The following is a 17673-nucleotide window of genomic DNA, read 5'->3' on the forward strand; positions in this document are numbered from 1 at the left end:
CTCTCTCTCTCTCTCTCTCACTCACACACACACACACACACACAGAATTATTTCTACAAATGCTTGTGCATGACTTGAATTATCCTTTTAAAAATGAAATAATTTATGTATTACCCGTTTAATTTTTCTGCTTTGTTAGTCTGGTACAACCGCATATGTTATTCATAGTCAATAAACAATATTTATCAGCTAGAAATTGCTCTTTGTGAGCGTCGTCTCTATGGTTATGGAAACTCATTGGACAAAAGATGTAAAAATGAGCCTTTATATATATATATATATAAAATAATTTTTCATTTTTTATGTAACAACATATAAATATAGTTCCATATAGTTTAAAAAAAAATATTATACAAATATATACAAATGTATGCAGGTCTCTATGGTTATGGAAACTCATTGGACAAAAGATGTAAAAATGAGCCTTTAAATCAGCATGAGCTCATGGATCTGATGAAGATCAGCTTCAGGTTTCATGTTTTTTCTCTGCGTCTGATTCTGTGATTTAATCTGCTCTTTCTCAGCCAGAAGAGGAGAGCGTTAAAGCGAAGGTAGATGTGCGTGTGACGCTCTGTGTGCTCGCGCCTTTGTGTCTCTGATTTCACTAGAACTGACTGTGAAATCGATTCAGTGATGATGTCTATATTCAAAGAGCAGCAGCTCTGGATCAAAGCCTTCCGCTGTCAGTCACTCGCGCACAATCTGCCTCTGGCTGCTCTGAGCGAAAAAAAACATCTGAAAGACAACAAACCGCATTTTAGATTCGTTTTAACATGTATTTAAGAGCGATTATTTCACAGAGCTGCTCAATGCCTACTAACACATATTATACACATATTAATGCATGTGTGCGTTTGTGTGGTTGCTCTTACAAATTAGATTACCAAATGCAATTTTGTGGTATGTTTATTAATTAAGCTATTTCATATAATTATTAAATTGTATTTTTAAAGATAAAAAATAAATGCATGTGTTTTTGTTAGCAATTAAAATATTTCCTATAATTATTAAATATTTTCAAGATAAAAAATAAATGCATTTATTTTTGTTAGTAATTAAAATATTTAATATAATTATTAAATATTTTCAAGATAAAAAATAAATGCATGTACTTTTTGTATTTTTGATTAATATATTTTATACTATTATTAAATTATCTTTTTTAATTAAAACAAATGCATGCATTTTTGTACTTTTTATTAATAATTAAATTATTTCATATAATTATTAAATTATCTTTTTAATGAAAACATATGAATGACAAATACATGTAGTATTTGCGTGGCTTTAATTAATTAATTTATTTTTATTCTGAAAAATGCACATGATACACTATTTGAAATATTTTTTTGTTTTGTTTCTAGGCTCCGAGCAGCGCTGCAGAGACCAAACCCAGCACTGGTGCGGTGCACGACGCCTCGGTGAATGTAAATGCAGATCCAGAGAGAGCCAAACAGCTGACGGCTTTAGTGGCAGAACAAGTACGAACACACACACACACATCAAATAAATATACTGAAATTACTATTTATGCATTCATGTTTTGGCTCTTCAATATGATATTGAAGAGCCACTAGTGGACCATTTGAATGTCCGTACTCCGCCCTTTTTGTACAAAAAACGAAAATATTTAAAATATATATATTACAGATTAAATTACAGTATATACATATTTATTACATATTATTCATATATATTACAGCTTTTTACAAACTAAAAATAAATGTACAAATTGAATATATATTTTTACTTTCTAATATAAATTAGTTTTTTGACCCAAGTGACCCAAGAAGACACTGACATTGAGATTAACATTTTAAATATTTTTTTCTCATTTTATTTAAATTAATTTGTTCTCTCGTTTTATTAAATCTGAAGTCATTTTAATTCCATATTTTAACAGTGCCATGACCTGAGAACATACTGACATTGAGATCAATATTTTCTGAATATTTTCTCATTTTATTCAAGTATTAATGGAGTTAAATGGTGTGATATTTATTTTTTTTATTCAGCTGTACACTAACCGCTCGTGTTCTTTAGTTAAATACAGGTGTGTTTAACGGTTAGTAGTGCTGGTTTGTGATTAATTGCTGTGTGTGTGTGTGTGTGCATGTGTGCGTGCGTGCGTGCGTGTGTGCGTGTGCGTGTGTGTGTGTGTGTGTGTGTGTGTGCTTGTGTGTGTGTGTGTGCGTGCGTGTGTGTGCGTGTGTGTGTGTTTCAGGGCAATAAACTACGAGGCCTAAAAGCCCAGAAAGCCGACAAGTCTGTTATTGACGATGAAGTCGAGAAATTACTGCAACTGAAAAAACAACTTTCTCTAGCGGAGGGCAAGAACCCGGAGCCGGCCGCTCAGAAAGGAAAGAAGAAGTAAAAAGGTGAACATGAGGGAAAAAAAATCCATCATGCAGGGAATATTTTCAGGGCTTACTGCACTATCCATCCACTCCTATAAAAATGCAACCTATCCTTTTTAAAATGCAATGAAGTCTGTTAAATTATCTTTTTAAAATGCAATAAAATCTATGTATTTCTCACGGTTTCTTGTTACTCCGAAACAACCATATTTTATTCACACAATCAATAAACACAAAGACAAAAAAAAATCTCAAGACTCAGTTCATTTTAAGATTTTAATAACAAAATGAGTGTAATACAATTCCGTATTCAGTAAGGCTAAATCAAATTCAGATAAAAATGTTTCTACTCTAATACAGTAATTCGGCATGCACGTTTATTGTAAGATTAGGAAACTACAATATAAGGTAAATTATGACATGTCGTGATGATACACATATAGAAAAATAGGCATGAGGCAGAGAGTATGTTATAAACTGCTAGCTCTAAAAATTCTGGAAAAGTTTCAAGAGAAGGAAGTGAGAGCAATATCCCCGTCATCTGAACACACACACACACACACTCTTAGAGGCCTCGGGTTGATGGTGAGAAACGCTCACAATCGTTCACTATAACAGTCCTGAGCTACTAATCTCTGTCAACTAGGGGTGAATTTACACGGTTAAAGCCCTTCGTTAACACATGACGTGAATTAAAACTGGCTGCTTACAATGAAATGCACCTACAATCACCGTCACTGATACAATCAGGTCTCTTCTTCTTCTCTTTATTATTGCAGTTCTGCCTTTTCTCTCGTCATCTCTGATACATTCCCTCAAGACTCCTCGGCACTGATGAACAATCAGCTTTCAATTACACAGAAAGTTGATTAACCTTTGGGTAGTTTAATAAACGTTGGTGCATTACAGCGCTATTATCAGGCCAATCTCACAAAACCGGTCAAAAACAACCCGAATGCAAAGAAAAAAAGGCGGTTTTAGTAGCATTACAATTTTTTGCATTATGATTATTTTTTAATCACAATCGCACGCATTGATTAATGTAATGCAAAATATCTAATTCTTTAATTTGTTCATTTTAAAAACATTCATAAAGAAGCAGTAGTACTTGTTTTACGGGCTTTCATTTTTGCTGGTTTAAATGTTTAAAACATTGCATTAAAGTCATTTTAATTTACTGCAAAAAAGCTTTTGTAAAATTAGGCTTCATTTATCTCATTTCTTATTTGCTTTTGATATTTTTATTGCTGTAATGCAAGTTATTCTTTATTCGTAATGTCATTCATTACGCTCCCGTCGGCTCTTCTTCCCGGGGGACGGGGAGCACAGCGTGCCTCCTCCTTTGTCACCGGCCCGCTTTCTCTTTCCTGGTCGCGCAGGAGGGGATGGCGGCGGGGAGCGGTTGAGGAAGGGCGAGCAGGACGCCGAGGAGCAGGATGACGATGTGTCTGGGACCGTCAGGAGCTCCTCCTCGCTCGTGGATGGCGACGGAGGCGCGTGATGCGAAATGTGGTACCCGGCGGTCACCATCGTCTCCACCGACCCGACGCCGCCCTCGCTGAGGAGCTCGAAGAACTCTGGCGGAAGCAGGTCTCCTCCGGATGAGGTGTGCTCCGAGTCGCCGCCGCCTCTCCGGTCACCCTTTCGCGGCGGCGACTGGACGACGGGCGGTTCATCGGTGACCCGTTGCACCCCGTCGCCCCAAACCTGCCCCTCCGTCAACCAGGTGAGCGAGCAGCTCTCCAACACATCCAGAAACTCTGGCTCCTTCTGCATAACAAGAGAAATCGTTAGAACTGTGAAGTCTACAAGACGCGACCGTTGAGCGCCGTTTGACGTTACTGACCTCGGAGCAAGGCGGGGCTCTCGTGACTTTGGCCCCGCCCGCGTCGGAGCCCAGTATATCCTGTAGGTCTTCATACCACGCCTCCAACTCTGCACCACACGTCGGCCCCACGCCAGGGGGGCACAGCCACTCCGCAGTCATCGCACCAATCAGTCGCTATCCACAGACACAACACGATATGCTCCCACACCTAGAACACCAGACCTGAAAAACAGACAAACTGTCTAAAAGAAGTGGAAAACCACCTCTGTATGCTGTACTGCGCTGCACGTCTAGTGGGAGCTTCGGTGCATCAGCGGAGTCTAGCTTCACCTGCGCCGGCGGGTTTGGGAATAGCTGATTTATCTGGGTGACCCTCTATTATACGCGACATTAAGATCGACTGCTTGGTCACCCGGTGCAACAAGGACACATAGCGGCCAACCAGCATTACTGCACAACAAACAACAATCCCAGAGCTTTGAAACAGTGCATGCATGAATTGAGAATGTTTGGTTATTATTATATTTTTTTGGTCTGTTTAGTGTTGTTTGTTGTTTTTTATTTAAATCATTATGTTTAGTTATTAAATTAAAAAGTATTTAAACTAATATATGTATAAGCTATAAAAATGCTCACCTTAAACGTGTCTCTTGACAATCAAGTTTGAATGTGAGTTGTTGGCGGTATATTGTCCCAATGATTCTAGAGAAATAAAACATGGAACAGCTCAAGCCACAGGTCATGGTTCCAAAACTATTGCAAAACTATTTAAGAATAAAAAAAATCATTCTCATGCAAAACACATTTCAGCTGAGAAACACACACAAGCCATAAAGAACAATGGAAAAACATAAAGGACTTTTGGATCTTGATCAGATGTTCATTCAAATGACCCATAGCGATTATTGATTCTTTAATCTTTAATCTAAAATTAGGTCATTGTATTTTTTATGTAAACAAATGCGCATTATGTGCTCGATGGCGCCCCCTGCGTGAGTCAAAACAACCCAGAGACTCGTTCTCAACACACCAAGACGTTCAAGTTCAGCTGAAAAAACATCCAGAACTCATTTCTGAGTTAGAAATACGATCAGCGAAGGACAATCGAGCTACTTTAGATGTCCGCATGAGAATGAAAACAGCCCTAACACAGAGACCTGAGGCACTCCTGTGGTTTATTGTTTTTTTAAACATAAATCTTAAAGCGGAGTGAAGCGACATAACCAAAAACTATTGTTTTTCTATTATTAATCTGTCAATAAATCGTTTAAGGATGTTGTGCCAGTTATTTGCTGTCTGGCTTACTCCAACAGCGACTAAATCATAAATCGGTTATTTTAAAACGACTTAAAATTAAACGCTTAAGTAGTTTAAGCGAATTTTCTTTTAATTGCGCCCATCTGGAGCGGCGCTTTACAAAACTGACAGCGAGCCAATGACGTCAATGAATCAAAGTACAGGAGTGAGAAAACAAAGGGTTTATAAATAACGCTTTTAAAGCACTTTAGCGATGTAAAAACACAACGGGCTGTCCATTACGACCGCATGCGTTAGGTTTCTTGAAGTGTACAAAGTTGCGTTCCGCTGGCGAGCGATGTAACAAAAACCGTTCCAAATCAAACGTGCGCTACAAAGTTGCCGCGAGCGTAAGAAAGTGACAGCTGTCATCGCGAAGTAAAGTTTCGAAGCAAGTGACTCTAACGTAAATATAATTAAACAGGAACAAAAAGCGCAGCAGTGTTGCGTTAAATAAAGAAAACGGACGTTCAAATGGAAAAAAAAGTTGAGCCAAAACATGCGATGACACTCACCCTTTTCTTTTTATTATTTCTTTTCCTCGGCTGTTTCGGATTCAGGGTCTGCGTGTGTTTTTGTAGAGGTTGGTGATAGCTCATGTTAACCATTGTTCAGTTGAAGTCACCGAGTGTGGATTTCGGAAACTCCCGGGGACATTTATAGAGTGACTCCAACCGAACTCTGGGGGAAGGATCTCTTAAGTGCAACCTAATGGAGATTATGGGAAACTGACAGGAGATGGTCGGTAGCGTGGACCAATCGCGCGAGGCGGTGGAAATTCTTCTGCTTAGAGACATCCAATCAGCAGCCGCGCTGGGCGGGAGGGGCGGGACTTGATGACTTTGCTGGTTGTCTCGCTCCGCGAGAGTTTGTGTGAGCAGGAAGATGTGATGCAGTCATAAGACGGCCAGGACGAATTTGGGGCGTAAGGGAGTCACATGAAAGGAATGATGCAATCGTTGGCAACCGGTTTCTAGTTGGAGATAAGACTAGCAGAGCCCCAGCATGTTTTATTAAACAACCTTTCGTTAAAAAGAAAAAAAGTGGCGAGCTACTTTATAAGGATGTAGGAAAATGTTTCCATTTTTGCTTGCGTTCGCATATGCGTCTATAAAAATAGGCAACGTTAATATCCGCGGTCGTCGTGTGATGCATTAGTTCTTTGCTCTTTTTTAATCTTTAATAACCCCTCTCTAGTGACCCGAGGCGATTATTTCTCGTTTGCAAATGCATCCAGTTGAGCACTATGGAATGAGGATATTCCAGAGGAGCACCTCACACTTTTCCCTCCAGACAACATTCACAAGCCGTATAAACCACACAGAGACCGCACCAAACCATTCAAGAACTCGAATGGTTACGCTATAGCACTGTATTGTTCAACACACCTATTTATGATCACCAGATGAGCCCATAAAGTGATGTTGAAATGGTAAAGGACAGTATTTAGTTCACAGGTTAGTCTTGATGCGTCCATGTAGTATTTTTCCCAACATGGATCCTATAGCCCATATATTGCACTTAAAGTGTGAAGGTTTCAAGACATTATTCTAGTTTTCAGAATCCTAATTTATTATAGACATAAGTGTGCTGACATAACGTTTTAAATGGCATGCTTTACTGCAGTGAACTGTAAAATGTCCATGGTGTAAAGCAGAACCAATGTTACCGCCCTAAAAAGACAGACTTTCCCAACAGGGATCCTATAGCCTAGATAGGGCACTCGAAAGTGTGGATGTTTTGAAGCTTTATTCTAGTTTTCAGAAAGCTGTCGTTTGGTTATCCAAATTTATTATATAGACATAAGTGTGCCGACAGAACGTTTTAATTGCTTTTAAATGATATGCTTTACTGTAAAATGTCCATGGTTTAAATCAGAACCAATGTTACCGCCCTAAAAATACATATTTTCCCAACATGGATCCTATAGCCTAGATAGTGCACTCGAAAGTGTGTATGTTTTGAAGCTTTATTCTAGTTTTCAGAATGCTGTCATTTGGTTATCCAATGTATTGGACAATTTCCCCCAACATGGGTCTTAAAGATTGAAAGTGTGGCTGTTTCCAAACATCATTCACATGGAGTGACCCGTAACTCGTCCAGGTTTAATCCGAACCCATGGATCTGCAGCAAAGACAGTATTTTCCCAACATGGCTATAACCCTATAACAGGGGTGTCCAAACTACGGCCCGCGGATGAATGTTAAGCGGCCCGCAGCTGTTTTAATAGTCTATATTAGGCCTATATATGGCCCGCCAAGCTTAATTTACAAAATAGGCCTATGCAGTTTCAAAATGTCAACACAAGATGGCAGCACTAAATTTTAGACCAGATGTATAGCAGTAAAACGCCAGTGATATCAATTTGATAACTCATATGCGCTCTCATTTCTTTAGCGCACGCGAATTCCTAAACGCGTCAAAAGCGGAAGAGCGCGACTCGTTTATCCGGCCCCCTTTAGGAAAAGTTTGGACACCCCTGCCCTATAACCTAGATAAGACCGCTGTTGTGGTTTTGCGTAGATTTCACCGATGCTCAATGCAATAAAATGATGGAAGTGATCAACGGCACACTGTTTAATTGTTTAAAATGATATATTTTGTTAAGTACAACATTGGCTGACCTGGCTAACTTTAATTGAATCCTTAGTTAAACAACTACACCGTTATACACTCTTAAAAACAAAGGTGCTTCAAAAGGTTCTTCAAGCGATGCCACAGAAGAACCATTTTTGGTTCCACAAAGAGCCATTCCATTCAGTCAAAGGTTCTTTAAAGAACCATCTCTTTCTTACCTTTTTATAATCTGAAGAACCTTCTTTCGCCACAAAGAAGCTTCTGTGAAACAGAAAGGTTCTTCAGATGTTAAAGGTTCTTTATGGAACCATTTAGACAACAAAGGTTCTTCTATGGCATCACTGTGAAGCACCTTTATTTTTAAGTGTATACTGCTCCGATCTCACCATTCATCTTGTATGATCATTGGGAATAAATGATGGGAGTGAGGTGTTTAGCTACTTAACAGGTTCTGTTTAATTGCTTGAAGTGATGTATTTTATTAGCTACAACACGTGGTGACCTGTCGGTCAACTGATGTCACCAGGCTCTGTATTCTGAAACTCTTCCAAACACAAGAGTTGAGTGAGTTGAGTAGCATGGTGCAAAGCGTGCAATGTATTGCCTAGCAACAGCGCAAGTGGGATGCGCGTAAGGCGCGTAAGGTGAAAGCTCGAATACTGTTTCCAGGAGCTCGCGCTGAGACGCTACTAACACGTCACGATCGGCTGGCTGTTGCTGTGTAGTCTCCCCGCTGCCTAATGCTATCCCCTTCTATTGGCAGGTTATGCTTTTATTCCCCAAAGTTGTGTTTACGCGACATTCCTTTGAAGTTCGGACAGGTTTAGCTCTCACTAACTCCCAAACTTTGTCGAGTTAACCTGCCTTCAACGCTGTAGGAGGTTGATCTGATTTTTATTTTACAGCGAATCCCATTTCTGTTTTACAATAGCAAACATCTCCTCAGAATATGATTTCCCACATCTTTCCTCCACACTAAGTAGGTTTTATCTGCAATTATACGGGCGAACCATTTTTTTGTTTTCTCAGCTAACTGACACAATAAGGCCAATAAAGACATGCGTGTGTGTGTGTGTGCAATCATCATTTTAATGCAAGACGGAAAGATATCTTTCTCTCAGGATATTCTCGCCTCCAGCTCACTTGGATTAAATATTGCGCATTTGCAGATTAAGTGCACGAACATCTAAGGTTACCGGAACGATCGGATTTCATCTAAATGGCATTTTTGAGTAGTTTGAGGCTGATCATAAAAAGTACAAAAACCTTAAAATTGATTTTACATTTACCGACTGCACAGAACAAAAAAAAGGTAACACTTTACTTGAAGGGGTGTGCATAAGACTGACATGGCACCTTCATAATCATGACATGACACGTCATGAATATGAATGAGGTTTTATGCATGTTTATGTCATTAAGTGTCATTCGCTCAGTTATGTCATTTTTAATGCAAATATGACATTATTTGACCTAACCCTACCCCTACCCTTACCCCTAACCATAGCCCATAACAAAGACATCTCAAACAATGTCATCTTTGCATAAAAAATGACATAACTGAGCGAATGACACTTAATGACAGCTGTCATAAGCATGCATAAAATCCCTTCATATTCATGACATGTCATGATTATGAAGGTGTCATGTCAGTCTTATGCACACCCCTTCAAGTAAAGTGTAACCAAAAAAAAATAAAAAAGCGACTTTGTTATATAAATTATGGCCATTGAGAAGAGACTGGTTTATATCATTTGAACTTATTGACATATGACAGGTTTCTCAAATTAATATCGAACATCTGCAAAAAAACTCTCTGTAGAGAAATAACAGCTATATTGCATAGTTCTAAAACAACCCCAGCACTCTTGGTTTTTCTCAGCGAGCAGCTCTCGCGCTCCTCCAAGCGGACGTGGAATTGTACGGAATTCCCGACCCGACTGCGCATGCGCGGACGAAAACTCCATGATTATTTTTTTTTGGCACGGGATCCTAAGGAAAGATAGGAACTTGGAAACGAAGATAAACTGAAAGCAGCATCACAAAGGCATTACAGCACACAGTAAAGACGCTTGGGAGCGTTGAATGAAGCGATCGCACGCTCCGCGGCCGAGCAGGATTCACGCGAAATTGGACGACAATGCACGGGGCGCAATAAAACCAAGCGTTATTGCTCTTTGTTTTTAAGCAGGACGGCTCGGATGTGGCTAAAAATCACACGGCGTTAATAACAGCTCCCGCAACGGCGACATTTGCGACTCAAGTCCGTCTTGACGCTTGTTCAGTCTTCAGTCTGCGCCACGAAGAAGCAGGAAACTTCGTAAACACAGAGGTACGTAACGTTAGCCCGCGAGCTACAGAAAGCTAACAGCGCGTCTACGCGACGCGACAAACTAGAACGCTTCCGTTACAATGTTATCAAGACCGATACGTTGGTTATAATCGCGGTGTTATTACGTGTCCAGTAAGCTTACAATACAAATAGGATGTTTAAGAATGGGCCAGCTAGACGTCAATACGCGACGTTTGTTTATTCTTCGGGACGTAACGCTACAGTGTTTAAAAGTAACGTTACCAGCGCGATACGCAAGTGAGTAACGTTACATTTCTGTTTTCTTTTCGTATTCAAGTTCTAGTTTCCCGAAACTTTGCGTACTTTTATTGATGGTGGTTTGTTTATTCTTCAGCTCTCTGCTCCAGTCAAGCCGCTTCACAATCACCCGCCTTTAAGCCAGAATAAAAATCGTTAAAATGATACGGTTTTAGACGGTGACATAATCGCGATAACTCAAATTTGAATTTTTGAGTTGGCGCGCTGGGTATAAGTTTCAACTCACTTTCACTCTACTGTCAATCATATGTCAAGAGTTGGACACTGACAAAAAGTACCTTGTTTTTAGACTAGTACCATAGTATTTAGTGCCAGATCCCATGGCACATGAATATGGTGATCAAATAGTACCTTGTATATCAATATAGTCGAAATTCCTATTTTTATGGTTAATTTTTCCCATGTTTGCATTGAAAGTAGTTATAAACCGTTTATATTCTTTACTCATGCTATGTCGATGCCACCTGAAATATGTTTTTCTATATTTTCAGATTGTCAGCTTCTGGAGAGTTCCATAGAAGCATCCCAGTCCGTTTGAGAGGACCGGAGAGGATTGCGTGTCAATTTGTTGTATTGCTTTGTGCTTCGTTAATGCTGTGTAAACGTCCTCCAAAGAGTGTCTTTCACGATTGGTGCTGACCAAGGCTGTATAAAAATGAAAAGGTACAGCACAAAGTGCCACCCTAAGTTGCAGAATGTTGTAACATCGTACATACTGCAAAGTTTTTGGAGTGACAAATGCATTTATTAAATGTAAAGAATGCTCATGAACCCATGGTGCGTTTGGGCATTTCTGCCAACATTTTACCTAGTTTGTTGTCTTATTTTAACCAAACTAAAATGTACGCACTCCACTGATTTAATGTAAATGCAATTGTCACTACATGATGACATCTGTACTTTATGAATGTATACGAAATCCAGAATATTCACAGATTAAAAGCTCAGAAGTGGAGTGACGACTGTATTTAGCCTAGATGCAGTGTGAACATTTTCCAACTGAAAATAGGTGTGAAGTTTGAGTCAAATCTGGTTTGAAACTTAATCTGGTTAATCAGATCTGGTTTGAAACTGAATCTAGTTAAATCTGGTTTGAATCTGAAACTGGTTCATCAAATGTAGTTAGAAACTGAATCTGGGTCATCAAATCTGGTTTGAATCTCAATCTTGTTTGAAACTGAATCTGGTTTGAATCTAAATCTGGATTATCAAATCTGGTTTGAATCTGAAACTGGTTCATCAAATGTAGTTAGAAACTGAATCTGGGTCATCAAATCTGGTTTGAATCTCAATCTTGTTTGAAACTGAATCTGGTTTGAATCTAAATCTGGATTATCAAATCTGATTTGAATCTGAAACTGGTTCATCAAATGTAGTTAGAAACTGAATCTGGGTCATCAAATCTGGTTTGAATCTCAGTCTTGTTTGAAACTGATCCTTAGTTAAACAACTACACCGTTATACACTCTTAAAAACAAAGGTGCTTCAAAAGGTTCTTCAAGCGATGCCACAGAAGAACCATTTTTGGTTCCACAAAGAACCATTCAGTCAAAGAACCATCTCTTTCTTTCTTACCTTTTTATAATCTGAAGAACCTTCTTTCGCCACAAAGAAGCTTCTGTGAAACAGAAAGGTTCTTCAGATGTTAAAGGTTCTTTATGGAACCATTTAGACAACAAAGGTTCTTCTATGGCATCACTGTGAAGCACCTTTATTTTTAAGTGTATACTGCTCCGATCTCACCATTCATCTTGTATGATCATTGGGAATAAATGATGGGAGTGAGGTGTTTAGCTACTTAACAGGTTCTGTTTAATTGCTTGAAGTGATGTATTTTATTAGCTACAACACGTGGTGACCTGTCGGTCAACTGATGTCACCAGGCTCTGTATTCTGAAACTCTTCCAAACACAAGAGTTGAGTAGTTGAGCTTGCATGGTGCAAAGCGTGCAATGTATTGCCTAGCAACAGCGCAAGTGGGATGCGCGTAAGGTTAGCGAATAGAAAGCTCGAATACTGTTTCCAGGAGCTCGCGCTGAGACGCTACTAACACGTCACGATCGGCTGGCTGTTGCTGTGTAGTCTCCCCGCTGCCTAATGCTATCCCCTTCTATTGGCAGGTTATGCTTTTATTCCCCAAAGTTGTGTTTACGCGACATTCCTTTGAAGTTCGGACAGGTTTAGCTCTCACTAACTCCCAAACTTTGTCGAGTTAACCTGCCTTCAACGCTGTAGGAGGTTGATCTGATTTTTATTTTACAGCGAATCCCATTTCTGTTTTACAATAGCAAACATCTCCTCAGAATATGATTTCCCACATCTTTCCTCCACACTAAGTAGGTTTTATCTGCAATTATACGGGCGAACCATTTTTTTGTTTTCTCAGCTAACTGACACAATAAGGCCAATAAAGACATGCGTGTGTGTGTGTGTGCAATCATCATTTTAATGCAAGACGGAAAGATATCTTTCTCTCAGGATATTCTCGCCTCCAGCTCACTTGGATTAAATATTGCGCATTTGCAGATTAAGTGCACGAACATCTAAGGTTACCGGAACGATCGGATTTCATCTAAATGGCATTTTTGAGTAGTTTGAGGCTGATCATAAAAAGTACAAAAACCTTAAAATTGATTTTACATTTACCGACTGCACAGAACAAAAAAAAGGTAACACTTTACTTGAAGGGGTGTGCATAAGACTGACATGGCACCTTCATAATCATGACATGACACGTCATGAATATGAATGAGGTTTTATGCATGTTTATGTCATTAAGTGTCATTCGCTCAGTTATGTCATTTTTAATGCAAATATGACATTATTTGACCTAACCCTACCCCTACCCTTACCCCTAACCATAGCCCATAACAAAGACATCTCAAACAATGTCATCTTTGCATAAAAAATGACATAACTGAGCGAATGACACTTAATGACAGCTGTCATAAGCATGCATAAAATCCCTTCATATTCATGACATGTCATGATTATGAAGGTGTCATGTCAGTCTTATGCACACCCCTTCAAGTAAAGTGTAACCAAAAAAAAATAAAAAAGCGACTTTGTTATATAAATTATGGCCATTGAGAAGAGACTGGTTTATATCATTTGAACTTATTGACATATGACAGGTTTCTCAAATTAATATCGAACATCTGCAAAAAAACTCTCTGTAGAGAAATAACAGCTATATTGCATAGTTCTAAAACAACCCCAGCACTCTTGGTTTTTCTCAGCGAGCAGCTCTCGCGCTCCTCCAAGCGGACGTGGAATTGTACGGAATTCCCGACCCGACTGCGCATGCGCGGACGAAAACTCCATGATTATTTTTTTTTGGCACGGGATCCTAAGGAAAGATAGGAACTTGGAAACGAAGATAAACTGAAAGCAGCATCACAAAGGCATTACAGCACACAGTAAAGACGCTTGGGAGCGTTGAATGAAGCGATCGCACGCTCCGCGGCCGAGCAGGATTCACGCGAAATTGGACGACAATGCACGGGGCGCAATAAAACCAAGCGTTATTGCTCTTTGTTTTTAAGCAGGACGGCTCGGATGTGGCTAAAAATCACACGGCGTTAATAACAGCTCCCGCAACGGCGACATTTGCGACTCAAGTCCGTCTTGACGCTTGTTCAGTCTTCAGTCTGCGCCACGAAGAAGCAGGAAACTTCGTAAACACAGAGGTACGTAACGTTAGCCCGCGAGCTACAGAAAGCTAACAGCGCGTCTACGCGACGCGACAAACTAGAACGCTTCCGTTACAATGTTATCAAGACCGATACGTTGGTTATAATCGCGGTGTTATTACGTGTCCAGTAAGCTTACAATACAAATAGGATGTTTAAGAATGGGCCAGCTAGACGTCAATACGCGACGTTTGTTTATTCTTCGGGACGTAACGCTACAGTGTTTAAAAGTAACGTTACCAGCGCGATATGCAAGTGAGTAACGTTACATTTCTGTTTTCTTTTCGTATTCAAGTTCTAGTTTCCCGAAACTTTGCGTACTTTTATTGATGGTGGTTTGTTTATTCTTCAGCTCTCTGCTCCAGTCAAGCCGCTTCACAATCACCCGCCTTTAAGCCAGAATAAAAATCGTTAAAATGATACGGTTTTAGACGGTGACATAATCGCGATAACTCAAATTTGAATTTTTGAGTTGGCGCGCTGGGTATAAGTTTCAACTCACTTTCACTCTACTGTCAATCATATGTCAAGAGTTGGACACTGACAAAAAGTACCTTGTTTTTAGACTAGTACCATAGTATTTAGTGCCAGATCCCATGGCACATGAATATGGTGATCAAATAGTACCTTGTATATCAATATAGTCGAAATTCCTATTTTTATGGTTAATTTTTCCCATGTTTGCATTGAAAGTAGTTATAAACCGTTTATATTCTTTACTCATGCTATGTCGATGCCACCTGAAATATGTTTTTCTATATTTTCAGATTGTCAGCTTCTGGAGAGTTCCATAGAAGCATCCCAGTCCGTTTGAGAGGACCGGAGAGGATTGCGTGTCAATTTGTTGTATTGCTTTGTGCTTCGTTAATGCTGTGTAAACGTCCTCCAAAGAGTGTCTTTCACGATTGGTGCTGACCAAGGCTGTATAAAAATGAAAAGGTACAGCACAAAGTGCCACCCTAAGTTGCAGAATGTTGTAACATCGTACATACTGCAAAGTTTTTGGAGTGACAAATGCATTTATTAAATGTAAAGAATGCTCATGAACCCATGGTGCGTTTGGGCATTTCTGCCAACATTTTACCTAGTTTGTTGTCTTATTTTAACCAAACTAAAATGTACGCACTCCACTGATTTAATGTAAATGCAATTGTCACTACATGATGACATCTGTACTTTATGAATGTATACGAAATCCAGAATATTCACAGATTAAAAGCTCAGAAGTGGAGTGACGACTGTATTTAGCCTAGATGCAGTGTGAACATTTTCCAACTGAAAATAGGTGTGAAGTTTGAGTCAAATCTGGTTTGAAACTTAATCTGGTTAATCAGATCTGGTTTGAAACTGAATCTAGTTAAATCTGGTTTGAATCTGAAACTGGTTCATCAAATGTAGTTAGAAACTGAATCTGGGTCATCAAATCTGGTTTGAATCTCAATCTTGTTTGAAACTGAATCTGGTTTGAATCTAAATCTGGATTATCAAATCTGGTTTGAATCTGAAACTGGTTCATCAAATGTAGTTAGAAACTGAATCTGGGTCATCAAATCTGGTTTGAATCTCAATCTTGTTTGAAACTGAATCTGGGTCATCAAATCTGGTTTGAAACTGAATCTTGTTTGAAACTGAATCTGGTTTGAATTAGGGCTGCACGATAAATCGCATGCGATGTTTAATGCGCATCTTATCAGTAAAGCCGGTTCTGTAATCAGCGGTAAATCTCCATTACCTGCGGGCTTTCACATTGAGCAGAATTAAATACACAGAGCGTTGTTCACTGACGAGCTGCGCAAAACCACGTTCATATTCGTGTGTAGTTAATGCTGCTCAATTTGAAAGCACGCAGGTAATGGAGATTTACCGCTGATTACAGAACTGGCTTTCTGACAAGATGAACTGAATCTGGGTCATCAAATCTGGTTTGAATCTCAATCGTGTTTGAAACTGAATCTGGTTTGAATCTAAATCTGGATTATCAAATCTGATTTGAATCTGAAACTGGTTCATCAAATGTAGTTAGAAACTGAATCTGGGTCATCAAATCTGGTTTGAATCTCAATCGTGTTTGAAACTGAATCTGGTTTGAATCTAAATCTGGATTATCAAATCTGATTTGAAACTGGTTCATCAAATGTAGTTAGAAACTGAATCTGGGTCATCAAATCTGGTTTGAATCTCAATCTTTTTTTAAACTGAATCTGGTTTGAATCTAAATTTGGATTATCAAATCTGATTTGAAACTGAACCTGCTTCATCAAATCTGGTTTGAATCCCATTCTTGTTTGAAACTGAATTTGGTTAATCAAATCTAGTTTGAATCTCAATCTTGTTTGACACTGAATCTGGGTCATCAAATCTGGTTTGAAACTGAATCTGGTTTGAAACTGAATCTGGCTTGAATCTGGTTTGAAACTGAATCTGGTTCATCAAATCTGGTTATCAAATCTGGTTTGAAGCTGAATTGTAAGTGGTTTGTGTCTTTAGGAGCTGGATGTGTGCGAGCAGAAAATGACGGGGGGCAGTGAGAGTGCAGCAGGAGAAAAAGATGGAGGTACGACTCTCATCGCTCAGATCCCGGTTGGCTGGCAGAGGAAGATGGAAGCTGGGGCTGTATCTTACATCAGGTACGTCCACACCTTACTTTTTGTCATTCATACCGTATTGACCCGAATATAAGACGATGTTTTTTTCTTGGAAATGCATCTGAAAAAACGCGTCGTCTTATATTCAGGGTCTAGACTTTGACATGTCAATAATTCACCCACAACAATAGGTGGCGCCAAATACGCATAAAACGAGTGTGCCATGAAATACGTAATGTAATGCGTGTTGTAAAGATCGCGAGTTAAAACAAAAGAAGCAGAAAACCTTACAGCTGCATGAGTCGTGACGGTCACGTTAGCCTGATGGGACCAAACTCCCTTTGCGTTTTTAAAACGTAAGACAGTACCCAGAGTTGAAGACTACAGTAAGATTTAACTTCTACTGTTAATAAGATTTTGGTAGGCTACTATTAGATTGATAGCCTAAATGTCCTAATTCAGATGGGCTACCTGTTTTTTCAATTTTTTTAATGGTATATCAAAAAGTGTGTATTTTTTAAATGTGATTGTTGGTACATTTTACCAGTTTTTACCATACTTTCAAAACAAAAATGAAAATAGGAAAAATATGCAATATGAAAATAATTGAAGACAAAATGTGTTTTACTGAGAAAAAAGGTACATCTGGAAAAAGGGGGGTCGTCTTATAATCAGGGTCGTCTTATATTCGGGCCAATACGGTAATTGCTGTTCTGATCAATTCTGA

General features: G+C 39.2%; 3 protein-coding genes across 4 annotated transcripts in view; 2 read left to right on the forward strand and 1 right to left on the reverse strand.

Moving 5' to 3' along the window:
* Window positions 1–2589, forward strand: part of mars1 (methionyl-tRNA synthetase 1) — a 42228-nt gene extending 39639 nt beyond the window's left edge. Inside the window, exons 21-22 of the mRNA XM_016477517.1 lie at window positions 1365–1481; window positions 2225–2589. Of these exons, the coding sequence (XP_016333003.1) occupies window positions 1365–1481; window positions 2225–2374 (267 nt within the window). The 3' untranslated portion in view covers window positions 2375–2589. The remainder of the gene's footprint in view (window positions 1–1364; window positions 1482–2224) is intronic.
* A 1046-nt stretch (window positions 2590–3635) lies between these two features.
* LOC107681268 (uncharacterized) lies at window positions 3636–6159 on the reverse strand. The gene is made up of 4 exons (XM_016477518.1): window positions 5997–6159; window positions 4822–4887; window positions 4204–4407; window positions 3636–4127 (listed from the first exon to the last, which is right to left on the reverse strand). Exons 3-4 carry the CDS (start codon window positions 4342–4344, stop codon window positions 3636–3638), a joined length of 633 nt encoding a protein of 210 aa, XP_016333004.1. The 5' UTR covers window positions 4345–4407; window positions 4822–4887; window positions 5997–6159.
* A 3835-nt stretch (window positions 6160–9994) lies between these two features.
* The window catches only part of mbd6 (methyl-CpG binding domain protein 6), a 29731-nt gene continuing 22052 nt past the window's right edge, over window positions 9995–17673 (forward strand). Inside the window, exons 1-3 of one of the 2 annotated variants that reach the window (XM_016477537.1) lie at window positions 9995–10390; window positions 11161–11332; window positions 16849–16988. In XM_016477537.1, coding sequence (XP_016333023.1) covers window positions 16873–16988 — 116 coding nt within the window. In that variant the 5' untranslated portion in view covers window positions 9995–10390; window positions 11161–11332; window positions 16849–16872. Of the gene's footprint in view, window positions 10391–11160; window positions 11333–13962; window positions 14359–15128; window positions 15301–16848; window positions 16989–17673 lie in introns of those variants that run through there. The other variant, XM_016477536.1, reaches the window with a different exon arrangement.

The sequence above is a fragment of the Sinocyclocheilus anshuiensis genome, unplaced genomic scaffold (assembly GCF_001515605.1).
Source record: "Sinocyclocheilus anshuiensis isolate Anshui unplaced genomic scaffold, SAMN03320099.WGS_v1.1 scaffold1632, whole genome shotgun sequence".
NCBI lineage: Eukaryota > Metazoa > Chordata > Actinopteri > Cypriniformes > Cyprinidae > Sinocyclocheilus > Sinocyclocheilus anshuiensis.